Source organism: Amphibalanus amphitrite, unplaced genomic scaffold (genome assembly GCF_019059575.1).
Source record: "Amphibalanus amphitrite isolate SeventyFive unplaced genomic scaffold, NRLGWU_Aamphi_draft 000065F_arrow, whole genome shotgun sequence".
Classification (NCBI taxonomy): domain Eukaryota; kingdom Metazoa; phylum Arthropoda; class Thecostraca; order Balanomorpha; family Balanidae; genus Amphibalanus; species Amphibalanus amphitrite.
Genome location: NW_024881561.1, coordinates 527,217 through 549,938, shown reverse-complemented (window position 1 = coordinate 549,938; position 22,722 = coordinate 527,217). Strand labels below are relative to the sequence as shown.

The 22,722-nt window shown below is 57.4% G+C and overlaps 2 protein-coding genes across 2 annotated transcripts in view; one reads left to right on the top strand and one right to left on the bottom strand.

The window, feature by feature from the left end:
- Positions 1 to 97: 97 nt before the first annotated feature.
- Positions 98 to 17,146, top strand: LOC122378816 (dnaJ homolog subfamily A member 2-like). Its single transcript, XM_043360328.1, has 7 exons — positions 98 to 915; positions 5,307 to 5,602; positions 7,266 to 7,560; positions 8,722 to 8,862; positions 13,524 to 13,647; positions 14,606 to 14,837; positions 15,937 to 17,146. The coding sequence occupies exons 1-7, from the start codon at positions 847 to 849 to the stop codon at positions 16,010 to 16,012; spliced, it is 1,233 nt and encodes a 410-aa protein (XP_043216263.1). The 5' UTR covers positions 98 to 846; the 3' UTR covers positions 16,013 to 17,146.
- A 653-nt stretch (positions 17,147 to 17,799) lies between these two features.
- The window catches only part of LOC122378815, a 31,062-nt gene continuing 26,139 nt past the window's right edge, over positions 17,800 to 22,722 (bottom strand). The window contains exons 7-10 of the mRNA XM_043360327.1: positions 21,256 to 22,702; positions 20,277 to 20,933; positions 19,641 to 19,927; positions 17,800 to 19,331 (exon numbers count right to left, since the gene is read on the bottom strand). Of these exons, the coding sequence (XP_043216262.1) occupies positions 18,705 to 19,331; positions 19,641 to 19,927; positions 20,277 to 20,933; positions 21,256 to 22,702 (3,018 nt within the window). The 3' untranslated portion in view covers positions 17,800 to 18,704. The remainder of the gene's footprint in view (positions 19,332 to 19,640; positions 19,928 to 20,276; positions 20,934 to 21,255; positions 22,703 to 22,722) is intronic.

The following is a 22,722-nucleotide window of genomic DNA, read 5'->3' as shown; positions in this document are numbered from 1 at the left end:
CATAATTGAGTCACAAAGTAGCATCGTAAATCTAGCGACTTTTTACAAAGGTAAAGACTGTAAGACACTGTAAGGCAGTAAGGCCAAAGACTTCAAGTAGCCAAAACTCAAACTTGTTTTATGAAAAGCAAATTTTTAGCCTTCCTTACGTTTCTCTTCAAATTTCAATCATTTGTACTTTCTTTTGGTCTAAGAGGTCTAAGAGAATACTTCTCTCTAGAAGTCTTGCTAGAAGTCTTCAAACTCAGAGAATTTTAAGATGCTCTTACGAAAATGAGAACGTCAGAAAAGCAAAAATGCCTTCTGAATGATATGTGCATGATAGCATTATGAAATATCAATAACAATTTTAAAGTAAACCAGCGAGCACTAGTTATGTAGAAATAAATGAAAATAAATACCATAAATACCTGTGAGAGAGTATTTGTTACGAACGAGCCAAACTTGTGCTCACTGTGTTCACTGTGTTTGTGATGGCTTTCGAAAGCTGAATTGAAGGTCTATGATTCGTTGAAAAACGCTCGTGGTTGAAATATCGAGCTGTGATTCGCTTATTGCAGGTTTGCTGACAACACCAGCTGCTGGTTTCGAATAGAAATAACAGAGCTTCTTTCGCCATTCGCTTTGTAGAGAACCTTCTCGTACGATTGCCCGCGTGGTTTTTGTCGCCCTTGGCCTGCGGTCGTCTTTCGCGTTTCGATTTTGATTTATCGAATTTTTCACCCACGCTGGAGATTAATTGCTTTGCGGTGTTGTATTCAATTGACATTTTGCGTGGAGAAACGCCAAGACATTGGTCTCGTTTTAGTTTGTGATAGTTCCTTGCACTCAGTTTCGAGCTGAGTCATGTCTGATAATACGTTGTATCAGCTTCTTGGAGTCAGCCGTAATGCGTCGGATGGAGAAATTAAAAAGGTAGGTATTACTAGACTATGACCATTACAAATCTTACCTGTTAAATTTTCCCTAAGCTTAATAATGAGGTGTATGTACTTCATGAAAAGCATGTTAAATAATATGTGTCTGTGGGCTGATTCACGGCACGACACTGCGAGCTATGCGCAGCAGTTTATAGGGTTTCCATCGAAGCATCAACAAGCCCAGATGCTCGCAATGCTGGAGCATTAAGCCAAATTTGTCTTGAACACCTCACCAATACAGCAACAAAGTGTAGCACACTGTAAGGTAAAATCCCTCTTTGCACTCTGGGCTCAAAATTGAAGAAAAACCACAGCATACTGTCAGAATTGTGTATCAACCTAGAAAATTGTTCATACAATCATTAAATGCTTTAAAAAAACAGGTACAATACAAGCAGAAATGAAAAACCTAATCTAACCTCACCTAACCTACCAACCTACAACCTACAACCTAACCTACAACCTAAATTGACTTATATACCACATAACCTTACCAGACTCAACAAGTGGTTGGGTGTAATTCATAAATGATTTGTGTGAAAAGTATCCTAAGTATGTATGTGTGATCTTACTTTTATACCTTAGAAGGATGTGTTCTTTCTTTTTATGATTTTGTTTGTAAATTTTTTCAGTTTTAAAAGAGTGCAAAAGAGGGAAATGACCCACTGTAGAGTCGTGCAGTGAAACAGGGCCGTGGAGACTGGAGTAGGTAGCCCTTATCTGGTCTATTGCTGGAAAAATTTGAAGTTTGATCTTTTTCTGTGCAAAACTGATTTATTAGGTGAATAGCCTCAAATCCAAAATGCTGAGCTTCAAAACCACAAAATATGTCAGAATTGCATTCTAAGGTAGGTAAATGGTGAAACCTAGGGTCTTTGCCTATCAAAAGACCAACTCTGTTCAGTCAAAATATATTTATCCATGCTAAACAACATGAGATTTTTTATGATAATGCTGAAATGGGTGATAAGATCCCTTTGTCAATCCCACCATGTTGCAATTTGCATGCACATTGACACCCACACAATGTTTGCGCCTGATGTGCATGAAGTGTGGCATAATTGCAAATAACAAATAATGCATAAAATTTATAGAAAAGGTCTTAGAAAAAGTCAAGTCAATTAAAATCTCTAAAAGAAATCTAACCTGACCTAACATTCCCTACTAACCTACAACTTACTAGTTACTTACCTACAGTCTACTTATATGCAACCTAACCACCAGCTAGATCCTTCATTCTAAATTCTGCTGCATTTCAGTGTAGTTTCAACTCAAATTTTATCACATAAAACTGGTACCTTTTATCACATGAAACTGGTGCCTGCAAGGCCATCTATGGCGCATGTTATAGTGGTGTGTTTAGAATTTAGATCCTATAAGGTAGCACAAGGATACTCATCAAAGTGGGTTTTGGGTAAGTTTATCAAATTTTGATGTTTGAACTCATTTTGTATGAAATCTGACACACAATATTATTCCCATCATAAGTCATTTGGAATTGGAAGGTATCATCAGTATTGTCATGCTAAGCAATAAGCACCCCCATTCCATTGTTTTCAGACCAATTGGTCAAAAATTGAAGAAGTTACTGATATTTCAGTGGCACCACAGCACAGAACATTTATTTGAAAAACAACTTCTTGTTTTGACTTTACTTAGAAGTGGGAATTGCACTTTTCAACACTTTAAAACTGCTTCAGATAGAAAACTTTTTTGTTCTCAAAATCCAACTCTAAAATTTGGTCTTATCTGACAGCTGGCTTCACCTTGGCCTGAACTTGGCCTGGCCTCAACCTGAACTTCATCCAACCGTGGTCCAGATAGACTTCCATGCCTGGTTAAGGGTGTTTAAACACCCCCCCCCCTCCATCCCTTTCTAACTTGACTCCTGGGCCGTATAGTGACACATGGTAGGCTGTGTTTAAAAGGGCATTGAGAATATTGACCAAATTACTTTGATCATTTTTAGACTGGGTCAAAAGTTTCACCAAAAGTCATCAAAGATCAGGTTTCGCCTATTTCGGCAATTAAAACTGGCTCATAACTTGGAAATGTATAGAGCTACAGCACCGCAGAAAATGCATTGGATTGCCCTTTTAACTCTCATTCTGAATTATTTCCTCAGATTTGACCTAAGGTCATCTCTTTAGCCTGCAGCGGCCAAAAACTGCCAAAATAAACATTCTTGTGAAACTGCAGTAACTATTGGCTCAAAACTTGTGCGAGCTTTCTTTTACCGCCGTCGTGTTCCTGTTTCTGAGGGGTGTTCACGGGCACCGCACACTGCTGCGTGCGGTGTGTGCGGTGCGTCCAGCAGGCGTGGGGTAGGGGATGGGTAGGCGGCTCTGACGTCACGGCTGCGTGCGGTGGACGGTCCGCTGTGGCCAGTCCCGACCGGCCACAGCGGTCACGAAGGTACTGCATGCCATGCATCTGGCAGAGCTGACAATTGTTACCTGAGGGCTGTTCACGGGCCCTGTGTGCGGTCGGACCGCACACAGCCTCGAAGCTCCGCCCACTGCGTCCCTACGTCAGCCTTCCGTCACCGCACACAGCGATCGCTGTGGCCGGTCGGGACTGGCCACAGCGGACCGTCCACCGCACGCAGCCGTGACGTCAGAACCGCCTACCCATCCCCTACCCCCACGCCTGCTGGACGCACCGCACACACCGCAAGCAGCAGTGTGCGGTGTCCGTGAACACCCCTCTGCTCACATCATATAGTGACACCAAGAGCTGTCAGTTTGCAGTTCATAGTGAGTGATGATGCTACAGCACGTATAGCATTACAACTGTGGGATCGCTCCGGCCTTCTGCTCGTATTATCGCCCCGCCCACTGGTTGATAAGTACCTAGTTGATGCTGCTTTACCCACGTATCTGTTGTACGCTTTTACTTCTTTGATTGTGTACCGTCAATCACAACATTTAAAGCTGCATTCCGTTTTGAATGGAACCGGTGCTGTCCGTTATTGACGTCCCCCGGCTGACACCAACTGACCCTGATGTACAATACCTTTAGTGCTTAGGGGAGAGTGGGGAAAGATGCCCAGGGTTTTACTATGTCATATATTATTCAAAAATGACGATCGGAAAGCAAAAACTTGGAGTTTCAACGGAAGCCGACATCATTTTTCTCCAAAAATATCACACTTCCGTGCCTGAAATATGATAACTTTTTTTGCTATTAAGCATTTTCCTGAAGAAGTGAAAGGGGGCATCTTACCCCACAGGTTGGGAAAGACGCCCCCTGGCGTTGGGAAAGATGCCCCCTGCACTATAAGTGGCATAAATGGGCACGTGAATCGCCTGAGCGAATCAGTGGTCCCTTCGAGACTGCAGTAGACACCAAACATCATCGTAAGGGCCCTCAAAAGTAGTCGTAAGGGGCTTCAGAGGTCATCGTTAGGGCCATCATAGTCCAGCGCGGCCAAACAAGCCTCCGTGGTGGCGTTCGGAGACCACTGTGGGGCCCTTATAGGTCTTCATGATGCTTGAGGGCCCTCGAGCCCATCGTGGGGACCTCAGAATATGTCAGCGCGGCCCGTGGAGCCAACGTGGGAGCCCTCAAAGGATGTCGTGAGGGGCCCTGGAGCCAATAATGGGGCCCACAGAGGCCGTCGTGAGGGCTCTCAGAGTCAGATGCCGCCCAAAAAGTCGCTGTGTGTGCCGAGAGACCGGCATGGGGAGCACCCGACCGTACTGGACTCTCAATAGTCCCAGATCGGCTTTTGTCTCTCATCACAAGTATGTAATAAATGATTTGACGGGCTGCTTGAAGGACAGCCTACGGATTTAGGGGGGCGTCTTTCCCCATCAGGACAGGGGGCATCTTACCCCAAGGTACCGAATCAACATTAAATCAGTACAATTTGTTAGCCATAAAACTGCACCCTGAAACAAACTGTTAGGGACACAGTACACGCATGTTAATGTATCACGACTATAGCAAGGGACTCAAAAATTATCTACCCTCTTTGATATTTACAATGTTTTGACACCAAAATATTTTTTGAAAGCAGCAAATAAAAAACATGCAATCACCAGCTAGCCGTTGCCCAACTGAGCTTCGCAAATTTTTGTGCAGTTAACAAGGCAGGCTTCCGCTTTACGCTAAGAACATTAATTTCCAGGTTCGATTCTTTGTTTCGCCGCTAGAGGGGGTGGGGCGTCTTTCCCACCCTGGGCATCTTACCCCACTCTCCCCTATAGACTGTAAAGTGCCCTGGTATATGTAATGTCGGTGACTTGCCGTATCATACCTACTTCTCCGGTAATGACTGGCAGTACGCTGTTACACCTCCCCGTAAGAGCGACCGACCTTGTGGTTCTCTTCCGTTCGTGGCCAACAGGACGGCGACTGACCGTCCCCCCCCCCCCCCTACAGGCGTACCGCAAGCTGGCCAAGGAGTTCCACCCGGACAAGAACCCCGAGGCGGGCGACAAGTTCAAGGAGATCTCGTTCGCCTACGAGGTGCTGACCGACCCGCAGAAGCGGCGCATCTACGACACACAGGGGCTGCGCGGCCTGCAGGAGGGTGGCGGCGGCGGGCACGACATGAGCGGCTTCGGCGAGGACATCTTCAGCCACTTCTTCGGCGGCGGCCTGGACGGCATGTTCGCCGGCATGGGCGGCCGCCACCGCGGCCCGCGCCGCGGCGAGGACACCGTCTACCCGCTCAAGTAGGTGGCGCTACCGGCGGCGGCGGAGCGAGGGGCGGCTGGGAGGGAAGCGATAGCCCGCCTGCGGAGTTGCCTGGTCATCACATCAAGATCAAGTTAGCGAGTTAAGCGAGACATTGTTCTGTTTTTGCCTTAGGAATTAGCTTTCCTTTGTGATGACTTGATGAGTAAGTCACGAGAAGTGGCAGCTGGGAAATACCACTTCCGGAGAGTCCTGTCGACTCGTTACTATCACAGTTCTGGTATAAAACCAGTAAAACGCCTTTTGGGCGAAGAACGAGCGAGCGAGATAGTGAGCCCTGCACGTGCGGAAGGGCGAGAGGGTGCTTCCAACGGGCATGCGCAAAGCACCCTTCTAACTGGTCGCTAGCGGTGTGCCAAATTTGAACGCAATCGGCCCAGCCGTTCCTGAGATCTGGAAGCGGCATTCTGCACGTGCGCACGTGCAAACGGGGTCCAAAATGACTTTTGCACGGCACCCTACTAACTGGTCCCCAACCGTGTACCAAATTTGAGCGCAATCGGCCCAGCCGTTCTCGAGATCTGGAAACGCCCCCTGCACGTGCGCACGTGCAGTAGCACCCTAACCGCAACACATGGGAATGCATTGCCTGGTGGGTGCCTACCTGTATGCCAAGTTTCAGCGAAATCGCCCCAGTAATTACCGAGTTACGGAAATGGGAACAAATTTGGCACCTCTTATTGTTGTATTTTGCACGTGCACTGGGGGTGACCCACATGCATCGAGAGTATCCTAGTTTGGGTAGAAGGGATGCTGCTACCCTACAAAAATTACCGCAAGTCAATCGCTCAAGCGGCTGCTGTGATATGAGCCTCTCAAAATCACTACTTTTGCAAAACAGCTTGAACACCCTTGACTTTTCACGTGGCACGTGCCACGACGGTCACTGAGATGTATCAAAAGTAGTCAATTACGGGGTAGAAGGGATGGGGCTACCCAACAAAAAAGGACGCAGGCCAATCGGTCCAGCGGTTGCTGAGATATAAGCCTCTCAAAAGCGTTACAGGCCGGGCCGGGCCGGGCCGGGCCGGGCCGGGCCGCTCATACTGAGATTTTTCCGTTATATTGAAAAGACTCACTTCGCTCGCTGCGCTCGCTCGCTCGTAATCACTGCATGTAATCTACCTAATCCGGCCCAATAATCCCCGAGGGCTGTTCATGGGCACTGCAAACTGCTGAGTGCGGTGTGTACAGCAGGAGTGGCGGCAGGGGATGGGTAGGCGGTTCTGACGTCACACGGCTGCGTGCGGTGGACCGCAAACAGCCATCGTTGTGGCCAGTCCCGACCGGCCACAGCGATCGCTGTGTGCGGTGACGGAAGGCTGACGTAGGGACGCAGTGGGCGGAGCTTGGAGGCTGTGTGCGGTCCTACAGCACACATGGCCCGTGAAGAGCCCTCTGATGATGACAGCTGACCTGACCCCCTCTCTACCATAGGTTCACATCGGAGGCTGCAGCAGTTACTGACCCCCTCTCTACCACAGGGTCACACTGTGGGCCGCAGCAGTGTCTGACCCCCTCTCCACCGCAGGGTCACACTGGAGGCCGCAGCAGTGACTGACCCCTCTCTAACGCAGGGTCACACTGTAGGACCTGCAAGGCGTCCAGGCTGTAGCAGTGACTGACCCCTCTCCACCGCAGGGTCACACTGGAGGACCTGTATAACGGCAAGACGTCCAAGCTGCAGCTGAGCAAGTCGGTGGTGTGCGCGGCGTGTGGCGGCACGGGCGGCCGCTCGGGAAAGGCGCCCGAGCCGTGCCGCGGCTGCCACGGACGCGGCATCAAGCTGCACACGCGCCAGATCGGGCCCGGCATGGTGCAGCACAAGCAGGTCATGTGCTCCGACTGTCACGGCGAGGGCGAGCTGATGAATGAGCGCGACCGCTGCCGCGCCTGCCACGGCCAAAAGACCACCAGCGAGGTCAAAATACTGGAGGTACGCACGGCGGGCAGTCGGTCGGCACAGCATTATGGGAGGGTTGAAATGGGGGTATTGGGCAGGCCGTCTATAAAATGCCGTCCTGGCTTGATCCGGCCTCGTATGTCATGAGCTGTCTCTATATCACAAAACATTATTTCGTTGCATTTACTCCGGTACTTTTTTCAGTTAGTTTTAGCAGCGTTGTTTATTTTATTGAGACTGCAGCTCTCCATGGGAATCTCAGATCTGCAGTTGCTAATTTTTCCTGTTCATGTGATGCATGTTTAGCGAGTGATAAAAAGCATTGGACATATTATGTTGCCTTTATTATTTGAGTGTTGCCTGGTATGCTTAGCAACTCAACCCAACAACTCATTTTCCCTAAGGCATTACCTGCTTGCATCTCTTCTCTTTATGGTGTTGTCTTTAATCCAGACAGGTCCCGTCACCGCCACGGCTCTGTGTGTGTCGGAGACAGGTCCCGTCACCCCGTATCTCTCTCTGTGTCGGAGACAGGTCCCGTCACCCCGTGTCTCTCTCTGTGTCGGAGACGGGCCCCGTCACCCCGTGTCTCCCTGGGTGTCGGAGACAGGTTCCGTCCCGTGTCTCTGTGTGTCGGAGACAGGTCCCGTCACCCCGTGTCCCTGTGTGTCGGAGACAGGTCCCGTCACCCCGTGCCTCTCTCTGTGTCGGAGACAGGTCCCGTCACTCCGTGTCTCTCTGTGTGTCGGAGACAGGTCCCGTCACTCCGTGTCTCTCTGTGTGTCGGAGACAGGTCCCGTCACCCCGTGTCTCTATGTGTCGGGGACAGGTCCAGTCCCGTGCCTCTGTGTCGGAGACAGGTCCCGTACCGTGTCTGTGTGTCGGAGACAGGTCCCGTCACCCCGTGTCTGTGTGTCGGAGACAGGTCCCGTCACCCCGTGTTTCTCTGTGTGTCGGAGACAGGTCCCGTCCCCCCCCCCCCCGGTGTCTCTCTGTGTGTCGGAGACGGGCCCCGTCACCCCGTGTCTCCCTGGGTGTCGGAGACAGGTTCCGTCCCGTGTCTCTGTGTGTCGGAGACAGGTCCCGTCACCCCGTGCCGTGTCCCTGTGTCGGAGACAGGTCCCGTCACCCCGTGCCTCTCTGTGTGTCGGAGACAGGTCCCGTCACTCCGTGTCTCTCTGTGTGTCTCCTCAGGTGCACGTGGACAAGGGTATGCGGGATGGCCAGAAGATCTCGTTCCGCGGCGAGGGGAACCAGAAGCCCGGCATCGAGCCCGGCGACGTGATCGTGGTGCTGCAGCAGGTGCCGCACGAGGTGTTCCAGCGGGAAGGGCACGTGAGTAGCGCCACAGGCACACGGCGCTCAGCTGCTGGCTGGCCGCTCCGTGGGCTGTATTCTATTTATTGATGTTATCATGTGTTATTGTCAAATTCCCCTCGGCAATCAACCGTGTGGCTTCCTGGCAGTCTGACGGAAAGTTTAATTCGCGTTGCATGAAAACACCAGCAACTCATTGATGACATGTACAGCAAAGCTGTTCTTTTTGGATGATGGACGAGATCTCCAAAGTTCCAGTGAATCACTCATGTATGTAATTCCAACACAAAATGGGGCTGAACAGTGAACAGGGTGAGTACGAACACAATGAGCGGGCAAATTTGAGCGCAACACGATCAACGAAGTGAATCCACATCACAGCTAACACCCTCCTTAGAGTATTTGGTACTCATGCGTCGGTCTTCAGGTACTCTGCGGAAGACTGCAGGAAGAGTTGTATGTTCTTGGCGTGATATTTTGGTCTATGACAAAGACGTCGTCCATTGCTTATACTGAGGCGGGTTCCTGCTCCACTTTCTTCTCTCTGGGTTTAATGATTCTCTTCCATACACGCATTTGATCCTAGAGATGCAAACATGGGAGTTGGGAAAGACATGACTGAACAGCAGCTAAACTGAAGCATCCTGATTGGGAAGGATGACAGGTGTTTTCTCGCGTGGCCATTCTCGCGTGGCTGACTACTGTTGCCGTCTGCTTCAAGCGTCCAAGGTTGAGTCGAAATGAACATCTGTTTATTGGGTAATTGCAAAGTTGGGCTTAGCTCGGTCTTCCCGTTTGGGGTCAAGGTATATTGAGAGCTCAAAACTTTGCAGAAAACAAAAATAAAACACAGGTTTCGGGACACGTTGACGAATTAACTACATCATTTATGTAATTACTTAGCGCGTTAGAACTGATTCAGTTCGAAATATCTGCGTGCGAGCATGGTACTCAAGTTCCAAATGTATCGTCATTGTATCTCCTGAAGCAACTGAAGTTCATGATTCTGCAACAAGAACTGACGATTCGGTGCGGTGCTTTTAGTTATCGGGTGCGGCGATGAGCTGCGGCCGTCAGTCGCCGTGGGTACGAACCAGTCACCGTGGGTACGAACCAGTCACCGTGGGTGGACCCCCCTATGATGTGTTCGGCTGGAATACCTCGCGGCTACCCCCAGCGGCAGGCAGACTGTCCCTGGCTGGGAGGGTTTCCGCGGATTGTCCCGTGGTGTCCCCCCTTCTGTTGTCCCGGCGGCTGCGCTGCGCCCGCCGGAAGCTGACGGCGTGTCGTGGCCTTCCCCTGGCGGCTCCGGAGCCGCGGCGCCCGTCCGCTCTGGCTGCGCTGACCGGCGGGATGTGGTAAAGATAGCCGGGCGAACGGCGGACGGCGCCGCTGGCGTTCGACCCTAGTCGCGTCAGTCGGCGCAGGAGCAGTCTGGTGTCTGGGTGTCTCAGCGGGACTCGGCGCGGGAACAGTCTGGTGTCTGGGTGTGCCAGCGGGACTCGGCGCAGGAAAAGTCTGGCCTCAGGGTGTCAGCGTGTGTCAGCGGCTGTCGGCGTAGCAGTCGGGTGTCAGCGTGTGTCTGGTCCCCGCGGCTCTCCGGTCCAGAGGAGAGCGCCATGAGTGGCCGGGTGGCCGGCTGGGAGCGGCGGCTGGGCGGCGGCCTGGCGCCGCCCGCGCCCACCCGCGGTCCGGGCGGCTGCCTGCCGCGGCCGCCGTCCGACCTGCCCGCGCCCGAGCCGGGTCGGCCGGCGCGCGGCGCCGCCCGGGGACAGAGGACGGCCGAACGGCACGCCGTGAACCGCAGCGGCTCGTCGGCCAGCGATACGGCCGTCCACAGCGGGCAGCGGTGGGCGCGCGCCGCGCCGCTGCCGTCCGCGGAGTCTGCCGGAGCCGCGCCGCCGCGACCGCCGAAACCGAGCGGCCGGCACCCGCCGCGGCCGCCGGGGCTCGGTCGCCGATCGACCAGCCCCGCCCCAGCCGTCGAGCAGGAGTACCTGGTCATGTGTAAGCCGGGCGCAGATGGGGACCAGCGCTATATGACCATGAACGCACCCGAATCGGACCCGGGTTACATGACCATGAATGGACTCGAATCGGACCCGGGATATATGGCCATGAATGGACTCGAGTCGGACCTGGGGTATATGGCCATGAATGGATATGAAGTGGACCCGGCCTATACGACCATTGACGGGGCTGCGTTCGAGGAAGACTACATCGATATGAGCGGGCCCGAATATCTGGCAATGGAGCGGCAGTATCCACCAGCAGCGCCAGAGCCGAGCGCAGTCAGTCCACCGGTGCCGGTGAGGAGGGCGGCCGACCCCAGGCCGCCGCGTCTCGTCCCCACACAGGCCGTCAGAGGGGCGCCGGACCAGTCGCGGCTGCCGGTCAGAAGGGCGGCGGGCTCAGAGCCGCCTCCTGTCGCCCCCGCGCCGCCCGCCAGGAGGCCGGCAGAGCTTCAGTCGCGATTGCCCGTCAGAAGGGCGGCGGGTCCGCAGTCACATGAGGTAGCTCCCGCCGTGCCCGCCAGAAAGCCGGCCAACTCCCAGCCGCTGTCGGCTGCTCCCGCCGTGCCGTCCAGGTCGGCAGGTGTACCCCCGCGGCCCGCCGGCGCTGCCGCACCTATCAGAATCACGGAGCCGCCGCCGCGGGCCGCCAGTCCGGCGCGCTCGGTGACCGCTGCCTTTGGCTGGCACGCCGATCCGCCGTCACCGGACGCTGCCGCGGAGCGCCGGATGAAGCAGCGGTCGACCGAGCTGTCCGGGTCGCCGCCGTCCCTGCCGCCGTCCCCGCCGCCGCCGCCGCTGTCGCTGGCGCTGGCACAGGCGCTGCAGCGCCGCCAGGCGGCCGGCAGGCTGTCGGTGCGCGGCGCGGACCCGCTCGGCTCCTCCTGCTCTCTGTCGTCGATCGGCTCGAGCACCTCGCTGCAGGAGCGCGCCACCGCCGGTCTGGACCGCTCTGCGAACCGGCACAGCACGGAGTCGGAGCCGGACCGCGCCGACCAGCGGCCCTGGTACCGCGACGTGCACCGCGGCCGGGCCGAGCGCCTGCTGCACGGCCGGACCGACGGCTCCTTCCTCGTGCGGCCCACCACCAAGCCCGGGTGCGTGGCCACGCTGTCCGTGGCGCTGGCGGGCGGGTGTCGTCACCTGCCGGTCCGCCGGCGCGCCGACGGCCGGCTGGCACTCGGCCAGGCCAAGGAGGACGAGGCGTCGTTCGACTCGCTGGACGGCATGGTGGAGTTCCACCGTGACCAGCCGCTGGTGGTGCTCGGCGTGGCCTCCACTCGGCTGACGCGCACCGTGTAGTGCGCCGGGTCGCCGCTCCCCGGGTTTGTCGTACGGCGTGGGCGGGCCGCCGCGCTGTCGGCCCCGTCTCGCAGTCCGTGGGCCGGAGCGGCGGCTGCGGGCCGGTCCGGGAAGTCCGCCGCGGTGGCGGGCCCTCGCCGCCGTCCTCTGGATTGTCCCGGTACGGAGCTGCGCGGTGGTGATAGCGCGCGGGGGGACTCCGGAAAACTGGCTGTGCCCGACCACCCGGCTGGGTTTGATGAGCGCCGGATTTTGACTGCCTTTGGTTGGGGTTTATTTTCATGCGACGTCGTTATGCGGTGAATCACATGTATGAATTACATGTATGTGACTTTTATTCACTGCCTATAATGTTTGTGTTCATTCGTAAATCTCCTGATGATAAGATCAGGTTTGTGTGATAGGTAGCGTATGGTGGTTTCCACCGTTTCATCAACCTTAGTATGGCTAAGCACACATCGGTGCACTTTTCTTCCCATTGTCAACGGCTTCCTTGCCTTTATTTCGACGACTTTTGCGCGTTGTTCCTCGTGGTCGTAAATGTATGCATGTGCTAATCATAAGACATCCGCAAAAATAAACGGTTCTATAGAAATAAATAAAGGTACATATCATTATTTTTATTTATGTTGCTCATCTTCAACACTCATCCGTTGGGAATACACCTGTTGCATAGTCGCCTCCGGCGTCTTCCACTCGCAAAATTCGGGCTGAATTAAGTCACCAGTGGTCCAGTTGGATGTCAGTTGGGCGGCGATCGTCCGCGGTTCCACGTTCGACAGCCGGCGGCCGAACTCAACCGGGAAGCTATAGGTCTGGTACCATGCATGAGGGGATGGCTGTGGTTAGGGCCAAACACTGGCTGAGAGACTTTTGTGCTTGGGACGAGCATACGTTCATAGCTTTCTGTAAGTATGCTGTCGAGGTCATATTTAGGCCCAGAAAGCACAATAAGTGGTAAATACACGCCCGTCCCATGCCTTGACGACCATCCCACTGACGCGACGCTGCGGCGAGCCGAAAATATGCTCGCCGGGGATATATTCACATTGGCTGAGCTTCGGCCCGACTCAGGCTCTGTTTACGCTTATGTCGGACCTTGACCGGTGTTGACACATCTATTTGTGCGCGCCGGTTCCATCACAGCGGCGGCAGCGGCGGCGTTTGCTCTATCATCAGAATGGGTGGGAATAGTCAGCGATGCACATTTCAAACTCAATGAGGCACTGGGTGTTCGGTCTCCCACAGGATCTGTACATGACCAAAAAGACCTCTGTGTTCACTCCTTCCCTCTACTTCGCCCGCAGGATCTGTATATGACCAAGAAGATCTCTAGGTTCACCGCTTCCCTCTGTCTGCCCGCAGGATCTGTACATGACCAAGAAGATCTCTCTGACGGAGTCGCTGTGCGGATTCCAAATCCCGATCAAGCACCTGGACGACCGAACTGTGGTGATCTCCTCAGAGCCGGGCACAGTGCTGGCGCCAGGTGAGAGCTGAGGGGACGACCCCAGAGGGAACGGTGCTGGCGCCAGGTGAGAGCTGAGGGGACGACCCCAGAGGGAACGGTGCTGGCGCCAGGTGAGAGCTGAGGGGACGACCCCAGAGGGAACGGTGCTGGCGCCAGGTGAGAGCTGAGGGGACGACCCCAGAGGGAACAGTGCTGGCGCCAGGTGAGAGCTGAGGGGATGACCCCAGAGGGTACAGTGAGAGGTGAGGGGGGTGAGGGGGCGACTCCAGAGGGCACAGTGCCGGCGCCAGTCTCACCTGAGGTCTCACCTGAGGTGAGACCCGAGGTTGGATTGAGAGAGTATGGTGAGTGCAGTCGGGGACTGGCCCGGAGAAGGCAGTGCTGGCCCCAGGTAAGAACGGAGGGCGGCCTTGGGGGTACGGTGAATGGGGGGGAGGGCATAGGACACCTTGAACGCTGGGGCGGCTCCAGAGGACACAGTGAGTTATGAGAGCGGCCCCAGACGGAACTCGAGACCCGATGGGCACAATGCAGAGACGTGAGGACCCGTAAGCAATTTCAGGACTGGAGATTGGTAGATTGGCGCGGGTTTCCATGTATGATAGACGTGTTGTGGTCTGTGGACAACAGCGTTAAATTACGGACAGCATGCTGGGCGCTTAGCATTTTCATCTGGTTACTTTCTCGCCATTTCCCATAAGTACTTCAGTTTAGTGTCAATATAGATGTAACAACTGAAATGTACGAGCAACTGAAATGACGATGTTAACTGAAATTCAGCTGAAATGACTGAAATGTAACAACGTGAAAAGTTCATCTTTGGCGAGTGCGTAAGTGAATTGAACCTTTCAGGTTAGAACTGCGTTGCCCAGTTCTCTATGTTTGTACCCGGGTGCCTTCGTTGATTTCCGAGTATGGTGTCTATCCCCACCAGCGGTGTGCTGCCCGCTCCTCTGACCGGTCGCTGTGCCCCCAGGCACCCGCCGCGGTGTGCGCGGAGAGGGCTTCCCCATCCACCGCTCGCCGTTCGACAAGGGCAACCTGTACGTGCGCTTCGACGTCGACTTCCCGGAGAACCAGTGGGCGCCCGAGTCGGTGTACCCGAAGCTGGAGCCGCTGCTGCCGCCCCGGCCGGCCTTCACCAAGCCGAGCGGCGCGCACGTCGAGGACGTCCACCTGGACGACTTTGACCCCAGCTCGCAGTCACGGTGAGGGCACGGTGCTGCGACGGTGTGTCAGGGGTTCAGGGTTCCCGGACTCGGAGGTTCCCGGACAGTTATCCCCCATCGCCGGAGGGGGCGATGGGGGATACCTGGGGAAGGACTGGAAGGGGCTCCCGATGCTTGCATACGCCGGGGGTTTTGTTTCTCGTTCCCAGGAATGGGTGTTGATATGGTGGTATAAGTGAGGTGGTATGAGCTGGTTGACGCAGCTGCTCTCGTCAGCGACCTGCGGACCTTAGGGACTGAGAGTCCCAGTGGCAGTGTGACAATCTGGATCCGTCTGTCCGTCCCTTCGTCCGTCCCTCCGTCCGTCCAGCTGTCTGCTTGTGAGGGTCTATGAGTCGGTCTGGTTGTGGGCTTTGTTGATTCACGGCTGTTAGTTCGTATGTTGGTCCCTCAGTATGCCCATGTCTACCCATGCTGGAGGCTGTTCCGTTTCTCCTCCACCCGAACCACCGCTGCAGCCCCGGCCAGCTGCGAGGTGCTCCGAGCGGGCTAACCCCACGGCCGGTCACATGTCTGACGTTACATCACCCCACGTGACGTAGCGCCCCTCACCACCTCCTTCCTCCCCCACGCCCGCCGGAGGCTCCTTCAGCAAAGTTCCACCGACCCGAGGGCTCCGCTGGGTAACCAGGGCGTTTCCTGTTTGTCACTCTCCGCAACCCTTCGGCCGGGTGCTCTGCGGTTTGGTCTTATAGTGATAGCTGTTGTTTTGTACGGATGGCAGTGAAAATATTGGGTCGATGTTGGTGGTAGATATTGTGTCGTTTTTTATCCTGGCTTTGTGTTAGATCTTAGCATGCCCGTACCCTGTTGTCGCGACTTAAAAACAGATAGCCTGTTTCGATAGATGACCGATGAATGCAGAGTTAGGTGATGCTTCGACGCTGGTAGTGGGTGAACTAAAATAACCAAGACATCGACCTACGTCCCCCCATCAGCGTCACCCGGACTGTTGGTGGTTTGGCGCACCTTTCCCCTACTGAGTTCACGGCCAGTCTCCCCGCTGTCGCCCCCTTCCACTGCCGCACGGTCCCCCGCCCCCACTGACGCAGCCCGCATTCGCTGTCACCGCCGCCAGGTCGAGCCGGGCAGAGGCGTACGACGAGGATGAAGAGATGCACGGCGGCCCGGGCGTCCAGTGCGCCCACCAATAGCACCGCTCGGCCGTCGCCCGACTAGGAAGCGAGCCCGCGCCGCCGGCCGGCTCCGGCGTGAGGCCGCCCGCGCTAGTGGAGACGCTCAGGCGGCGTCAGCGGCGTCAGGTGACGTCTGGGTGATGTCGGGAACGTCAGGTGACGTTAGGAGATAATGTGTCGAGTGAGGCGCCGCCGGCGGATGGCTGTGCTGCCGTAGCGGCGCTGGGCGGGACGCGCCGACTGCGGTGCGTCGGGGACCGGTGACGGCTGCCGCGGCCCGACCGGCCCGACTGGAGCAGACAGGGTGGCGCCCCGGTGCTGGAGAGAGGGGTGAGAGGGAGAGAGTGGCGGCAGGTCGGGCCGTGCTGCCGGCAGCGCGAGCCGCTTAGAACCGCCCGGCTGGGACCGGACAGACTGAACAGCGGCGGCTGGCGGATCAGGAACAGAGAGAGGCTGGTCGAACGGAGACGGCGACTTCAGGAAGCGCCCGGCGGTAAGGCCGGGGTACGCCGGGCGAACCGGGTACAGCTCTGGCCCGGTGGACAGTGCGGGGAGGATGGAGGGGTGGCCGGCCCCCAGTGGAGACGGGCAGCGGACGGACACTGCGCGGCGTACCGCGCTGACGATATAAAGCACGCCAGTCGGGACTGCGCGTGGGCGGCGCGCGCTCCCATATTTGTGGGCGCGCGTCCGTGTATGTATGCGTGTGTGTCTGTGTGTGAGGGCGAGCCAGACTGATCGTACGAGCGGGAGAGACCGGCCGGGGTCCATGTGTGACCCGACAGGGCGTGGGCGACCGCTGCGCCCGGCGAGACGTCGAGCCGAGTATATTCGTTTTCGTTCCATGTGCACATAAATTGGCGATGCTGCGCTCCAGGAGTGTTGTCCGTACCGTTCCCCCGGTCAGACTGCTGTGCGACTGCTGTGTCTGTGCTGTAGGTAACCCGCGCATTGACCCGGCACACTCACTGGGTCGCCCAGGCAGCACGATCATGTGTGCGACGCTGCCTGTTTTATAGGTTGCCGGTGACAAGTTTATGTAAGCACGTAGGTTGATTGTCCCGGCCTGACTATCACTGGTATGTTTGTCTTCATGCCACTTGACTGGTTCTGTATATGAAACTCCTTTCTCAATAAATCTAGCAGTGTTGATCTTGGAGGGTTAAGTGTGAATCTCCTCGAGTATAAGAGCATTGGGACTGGTCGACTGATTCCACTCCTTGCTGTGGATGCTAACACGATCACAATTATCTCGCGCTGTAGAAATGTAACACTGCTTGATTGGCGTGTAAAATTCGCCAGTGACGCCTCCCCTGGGAGTTTGGAGAGGTGAATTCGTGAGCTGACGTCACAGCGACTGGGTTTGACGCGAGCGATGGCTGCTGGCCAGCTACATCGAAGTCAGTGGGTGCGGATCCGACGCGGCCTCGTCTGGCCGGGGTTCGTCACAGCTGTTATACTGACACACAGAAGGGAATGTCTCCCGTTTAGAGCCAGGTGGATTGTGGAGGGCTTAGCGGAGAAAAAGTGAAGTAGGTTAAAACGACTGGCATCAGTCAGAGTGCTTATCGGACTGCAGTAGACAGTTTGTGGTCAGGGTACAAAAAAAAGACTAGGACGAGCCCGGTACTCCACAGAGGACCGCGGATCGGGGGCTACCTCGGGTGATGCAGACCGCGTATCACGGGCCGGTCCGGTTCCAGCGCGACTCCTGCGTCGTTCCGTCGGAATCACCCCGCGTCCGGTCGCAGCGTCTTATCAGTGACGACACCGGCGGGCGGCGACTGTGAGACAAAATCCGGCGCCACGTCACTGGGGGTGTATATTTAGCGCGCGATCGACACGTATAGCTGAGTCAGGCCGGCCCACGCTCCAAAACGTACAGCCATCACGCGCGCGGGCCGCGCTCTTTGGTCTGGACACGGTACACTTTTCGGCAGGCTCAGCTGACGGCCGTGGTCAGCTGACTGCGCGTGCCGTCAGCTGATTACATATCACAGCAGGCCGGCGGGACCGGGCGGGGGCGGCCCCGCCCTGACCCCTCCGGGGCGCCCATAGGAACAGTGGACGGTGGTTGGCCGAGGAACGGCCTCGGCAGAAACGTCCGGCGGCTTTTTGATATGAGCAGATCACATCACACTCCTATTTACATTGCACAGTTGGTAAGCGTTGGAACTCGTCGGTCCACGCATACGTCATCAAACACAGCGCCCTCCACACATAGTGTGGATCACAGGGTAGGGGACGGCCCAGTCCCGTCACCGGAGCTCGCTCCCCACGGGGGTTCGTCACGGACCGGGTCTGTGGTCAGTCCAAACGGTACAACACTGGCGTCACTATCCGTCCTCTGCCCATCACAGCGGCACGGACTGGACCCTGAGCTCCCTCCCCTCAATGAGGCCGCCGCGCGGTCCCTCAGCGGAGACTACCCTGAGCTCTTCCCTCTCACTGGCGCCGGCTGGGGGCTGTCCGGCGGTCCTTCAGCGGAGACTACCCTGAGCTCTGCCCTCACTAGCGCCGGCTGGGGGCCGCGCGCTCCCTTCCCCTCACTGAGGCCGGCTGGGGGCCGCCGCGCGCTCCATTCCCTCACTGGCGCCGGCTGGGGTCTGTCTGGCGGTCCCTCGCCTCCCAGCGGCCCCGGCAGCGGCTCAGCAGCACGGACACACCGCTGCCGGAGCGGCTGCCGGCCGGGGACCGCCGCCACGGGCCGCTAGTCGGCCGCCAGAGGGTCCTCCAGCGGCTCCTGCGGCATGTCCTCCTCCTCCTCCTGGGTATCCTCCTCCCGGTCCTCTCCCGCCTGCTCGCCGACCTCAGCCGTCTCCGCGGCCGGACTGTCCTCCTCGGCGGCGGCGGCGTCTTCGACTTCCTCCGCCTCCATTTTGACATCACCGTCACCATCCTCAGCCACCTCTGTCGAGTCGCCGGCGTCGGCATTCTCTGCTGCATCCTCTACGGCTTCTTCTGTGGCTTCCTCTGCCACGTCGTCAGTCTTGTCTCCATCGGGGAGATCACTGGCCTCCTCGTCCTTCACCGCCGCGTCCTCGGCGTCTCCGCCCGCCACCTCCTCCTGGTCCGGCTCCTGGTCGGGTGACGCCTCCTTCTCCTTACTCTCCAGCTTCACCCTCTTCTGGTCGGGCTCTTCCTCAGCCCGGTCTGCAGTCTCGCCGTTCTCGGCGCGTTTCTCGCTGACAAAGTCGCCGGTGAAGACGTCCACGAGCACGGGCGGCTCGCCGGGTGTCAGCTCCGGCTCCGGTCGCGTCTCGTCCCAGTCGGAGGCGGCGAACAACACGTCGTGCGTGGAGACGTCCACGTCCTCACAGGCGTCCTCCAGAATCTCCTGAGGGGGAACAGGTCAGTGTCAGAGGGTGGTTTATGGTCACAGAAAAGCAAAACTTAATTGATGAGGTAAGATAAGTTTGAGGAGCTTTCATGCAAACAATGAACAAAAGCATGACGAATGAAGTCGCGGAGCGGTTATATGGACGTTGACTTTACTTTTTTATCCCAACAAATCTTGAGTAGTCAATACGAAAAAGTATGAAAGTAAACTTAAAAAAAAAAAAACAGCGCTATCACTCGGAACAATAACTCCAACACCATTCCATCCAGCTCCCCGACACAGTTTTGAAGCCCCGAGAGCACTCACGGCGTCCTCCTCCTGCACGTTGACCTCCTTCATGAACACCTCCAGCTTGACGAGCTCCGTGTACGACTCCACCTTGATGTACTTGCAGGGTCGGAAGTGGACCTTGTAGTGGTCGCGCATCAGGTGGCTCTGCTGGGCGGAAAAGTCGCAGTAGCCGCAGCTGATGGGCCCGCGCGGACCGCCGTAGAACAGGTGACGCCACCGGTGGTTCTCGGTCGTATCGCGCCGTACGTTGGCGTACGGACACAGCTCACACCAGTGCACCTTGCGCGGCGGCTCAGAGTCCTCTGCAACAGGGCGGATCAGCGGTCAGGTGCGGCCCAATGGGAGCGAGTGCTTCGGACCGGGTTACAGTCCCAATGCGATTTTTACGACGATGAAGCGTCAACCAGAGGCAGAAAAGCATCGGATTGTAGGAGACGAGTTACCGTGAGAAACATGTGGGCTGGTGTTCCGATTTATTATATCGATTTTAACATCACATGGGTACTGGGTACCAGTCTCGCCATCTTCCAGACTCGCCAGTCCCCACTGTAGCCCAAAGCCGTGCGCCCTGTGGCCCGCGCTCGCCCTCAGCGCTATCCCCCCCCCCTCAGTCTCCCTCCCCTCCCCTCCCCACCACCGGTTCCCACTCACCCTTGAGGGCGTCTTGTTCCTCCCTGACGCGCTGCAGCACCAGCTGCTGCCGCTCAGCCGTGGTCAGCTCTGGCGCGCCCGTGAAGGCGGCCCCCCTGCCGCCGGCCGGCCGCGGCGACTCGCCCCCTGCTCCGCCGGGCCGCGGCGAGTTGGATCCCGAGTCCTGGCCGGAGACGGTGGCGCTGGCCGCCTCGTCCATCGGCGGCGGCCGGATGCCGTGCCGCTTCATGTGGTTGCAGAAGTTGGGGTAGTATTTGACAGAGTAGTCGCAGATGGAGCAGGTGTAACGGTTCTGCACGCCGTGCAGGTTGATGTGCTTGATGTACTGCTCGCGCTTCTCGAAGGCGGACGGGCAGCGGCGGCACTTGTAGCGTTTCTCGCGCTCCCGGCCGTACCGGTCGAGCACGGTCGGGTAGGCGAAGTCCGGGTTTCCGGCCCGTTCAGCGTAGTACGGGCTGGCGGGGTCCATGCTGGGCGGCGCGAACCGCATCACCTTACGCGACGGAAGGTTGTTCTCGTTCAGCTCGCCCAGGTGCTCCTTCTCGAAGTCCAGCTTGCGCTTCAGCAGGTCCACGCCGGACATGGGGAAGTCGTTGGCGGAGGCCCTGAAGCGGCCCACGTCGGCGTCTGGCGAGGACCGCCGGCTGCTGGTGTCGCCTGCCGGGATGGGCGGGAGGTTAGCAAGACTGGGTCATTGCAGCACGGTGGAGCGATCAGAGAAACAGTGTGGTTTACGCTATTGACAGTCGTGTGACTCATGATCAAAACTGATTGACAGACAAGTTGCCACAAAGGTAGCAAATGTTAAAAATCATGTCGTAAGACAGTCGTAAGACAAAGTATAGCTCTATCAATGGTTCCATATCGTTACGCGGCATTAATTTGGCGTGCTAACTTCGATGCTAATACCCGGACCGTCCGCAGACCGTGTCCTTTCCCCTACCCAGCGGCTGTGTGTCAGCCCCGTGCCCCCACGTACCGGCCAGGTCGGACTCTGTGTGCAGGTTCAGATGCTGTACTAGGTTGCCGTACGTCTTCACGGCATAGTTGCAGCGGTCGCAGCGGAACGGCCCGTTACTGCCGTGCAGTGAGATGTGGTAGCGCAGCGTGGCCTCTTTCACAAACCGCGCCGGACACTGGCTGCACGTGAACCGTTTCACCTTCCACGCCGTTTTGGGCGTCGGCGAGGCCCGGGAGGGGGAGGACCCTGCCCCAGCGGTGGGAGTCGTCTCGGGCTCCGTCCCGGCTGCTGGCGTGGTGTCGGCACCGGCCGCCGGCTGAGACGGACTGGCCGAGGGCGCCGGGACGTCCGGCAGGCCGGCCGCCGCCGTCACAGTGGCAGGGGAGGACGCTGTCCCCGGCGCCGGGGACGGGGTGGTCCGCTTGGGCGAGGAGGTCGCCTGTGACGCCGGCGGGGCTGGGGGCGCGGCCGGGGCGGCGCCGCGCGGCGGGTGGTCCGGGGAGCTGGTGTAGATGAGCAGCAGGGAGCGCGTCCGGTCACGGTACTCGTCCGAGTGCACCTTCAGGTGGGCCAACAGGTGCGGGTGCTGGCGCGCCGTGTAGCTGCACTTCTGACACGTGAACGGCAGGTTCATACCGTGGAACCGAGAGTGGATCTTGATCTCGTTGTCGTGGAAGAAGCGCGCTGGGCAGTGCTGACAGAAGTAGAGGATGCGCTGCGGGTCGGCCGCGCTCGCCGCGTCCGCGGCCGCCGTCGGGCCGGTGGAGGCAGTAGAGGTGGCCACCGGCGCCGGCAGCGACCTGTCCAGCACCACCTCCACGTCGCTGGCGGCGTCCTCGCCCAGGATCTCGCGCAGCTGCTCCTCGTCACTGCGCTTCATGTCCACCACGGCGTGGATCTTGCCAAGCCAGTAGGTGTGCACCTTGAGGTGGCCCGACAGCACGCCGGCGTTGATGCACACGTAGTTGCACTTGGTGCAGCGGTGCGCGTACCCGGCCAGGTCGCGGTCCGTGTGCATCTTCTCGTGGTCCTGGATGTTGCTCTTGCGTAGGTTCACGTGCGGACACTGGCGGCACTTGAACATCTTGAAGAACTTGCCCCCGCGGGAGACCCAGACGAGGGGCACCTCGTCCATGTGCCGAGTGTCGGCGTCCCTCAGCACGGGGCCGGCCACAGTGCTTCTCTCCGGCTTCAGCAGCGCCCGCTTCGGCTTGTCGCTGTTGGTCGCGCTCGGCCGCGGCTGCAGGCCGTGCAGCCGGGCGTGAGCGATCAGGTGGCTGCGCTGCTGGACCGAGTACGAGCAGGCCGGGCAGCGGTACGGCATGCCGCGCGGTACGTGGTACTGCCGGTGGTACTGGAACTGGCTCTTCTGGTCCGTGGCGAACGGACACTGCGTGCACCGGAACGGCTTGTTGGCGCTCTGCGCCTCCGCTGGACCCGCCTGGATGAAATCGACCGGCTCAAACTGGCCAGAAAAGGGAGAGA

Excerpts from the sequence above, each read along its gene's own strand:
- LOC122378816 (XM_043360328.1), top strand. The coding sequence starts at position 847 with ATGTCTGATAATACGTTGTATCAGCTTCTTGGAGTCAGCCGTAATGCG. Across the intron at positions 916-5,306 it reads CGGATGGAGAAATTAAAAAG|GCGTACCGCAAGCTGGCCAA; the intron begins GTAGGTATTACT and ends CCCCCCCTACAG. Across the intron at positions 7,561-8,721 it reads GCGAGGTCAAAATACTGGAG|GTGCACGTGGACAAGGGTAT; the intron begins GTACGCACGGCG and ends GTGTCTCCTCAG.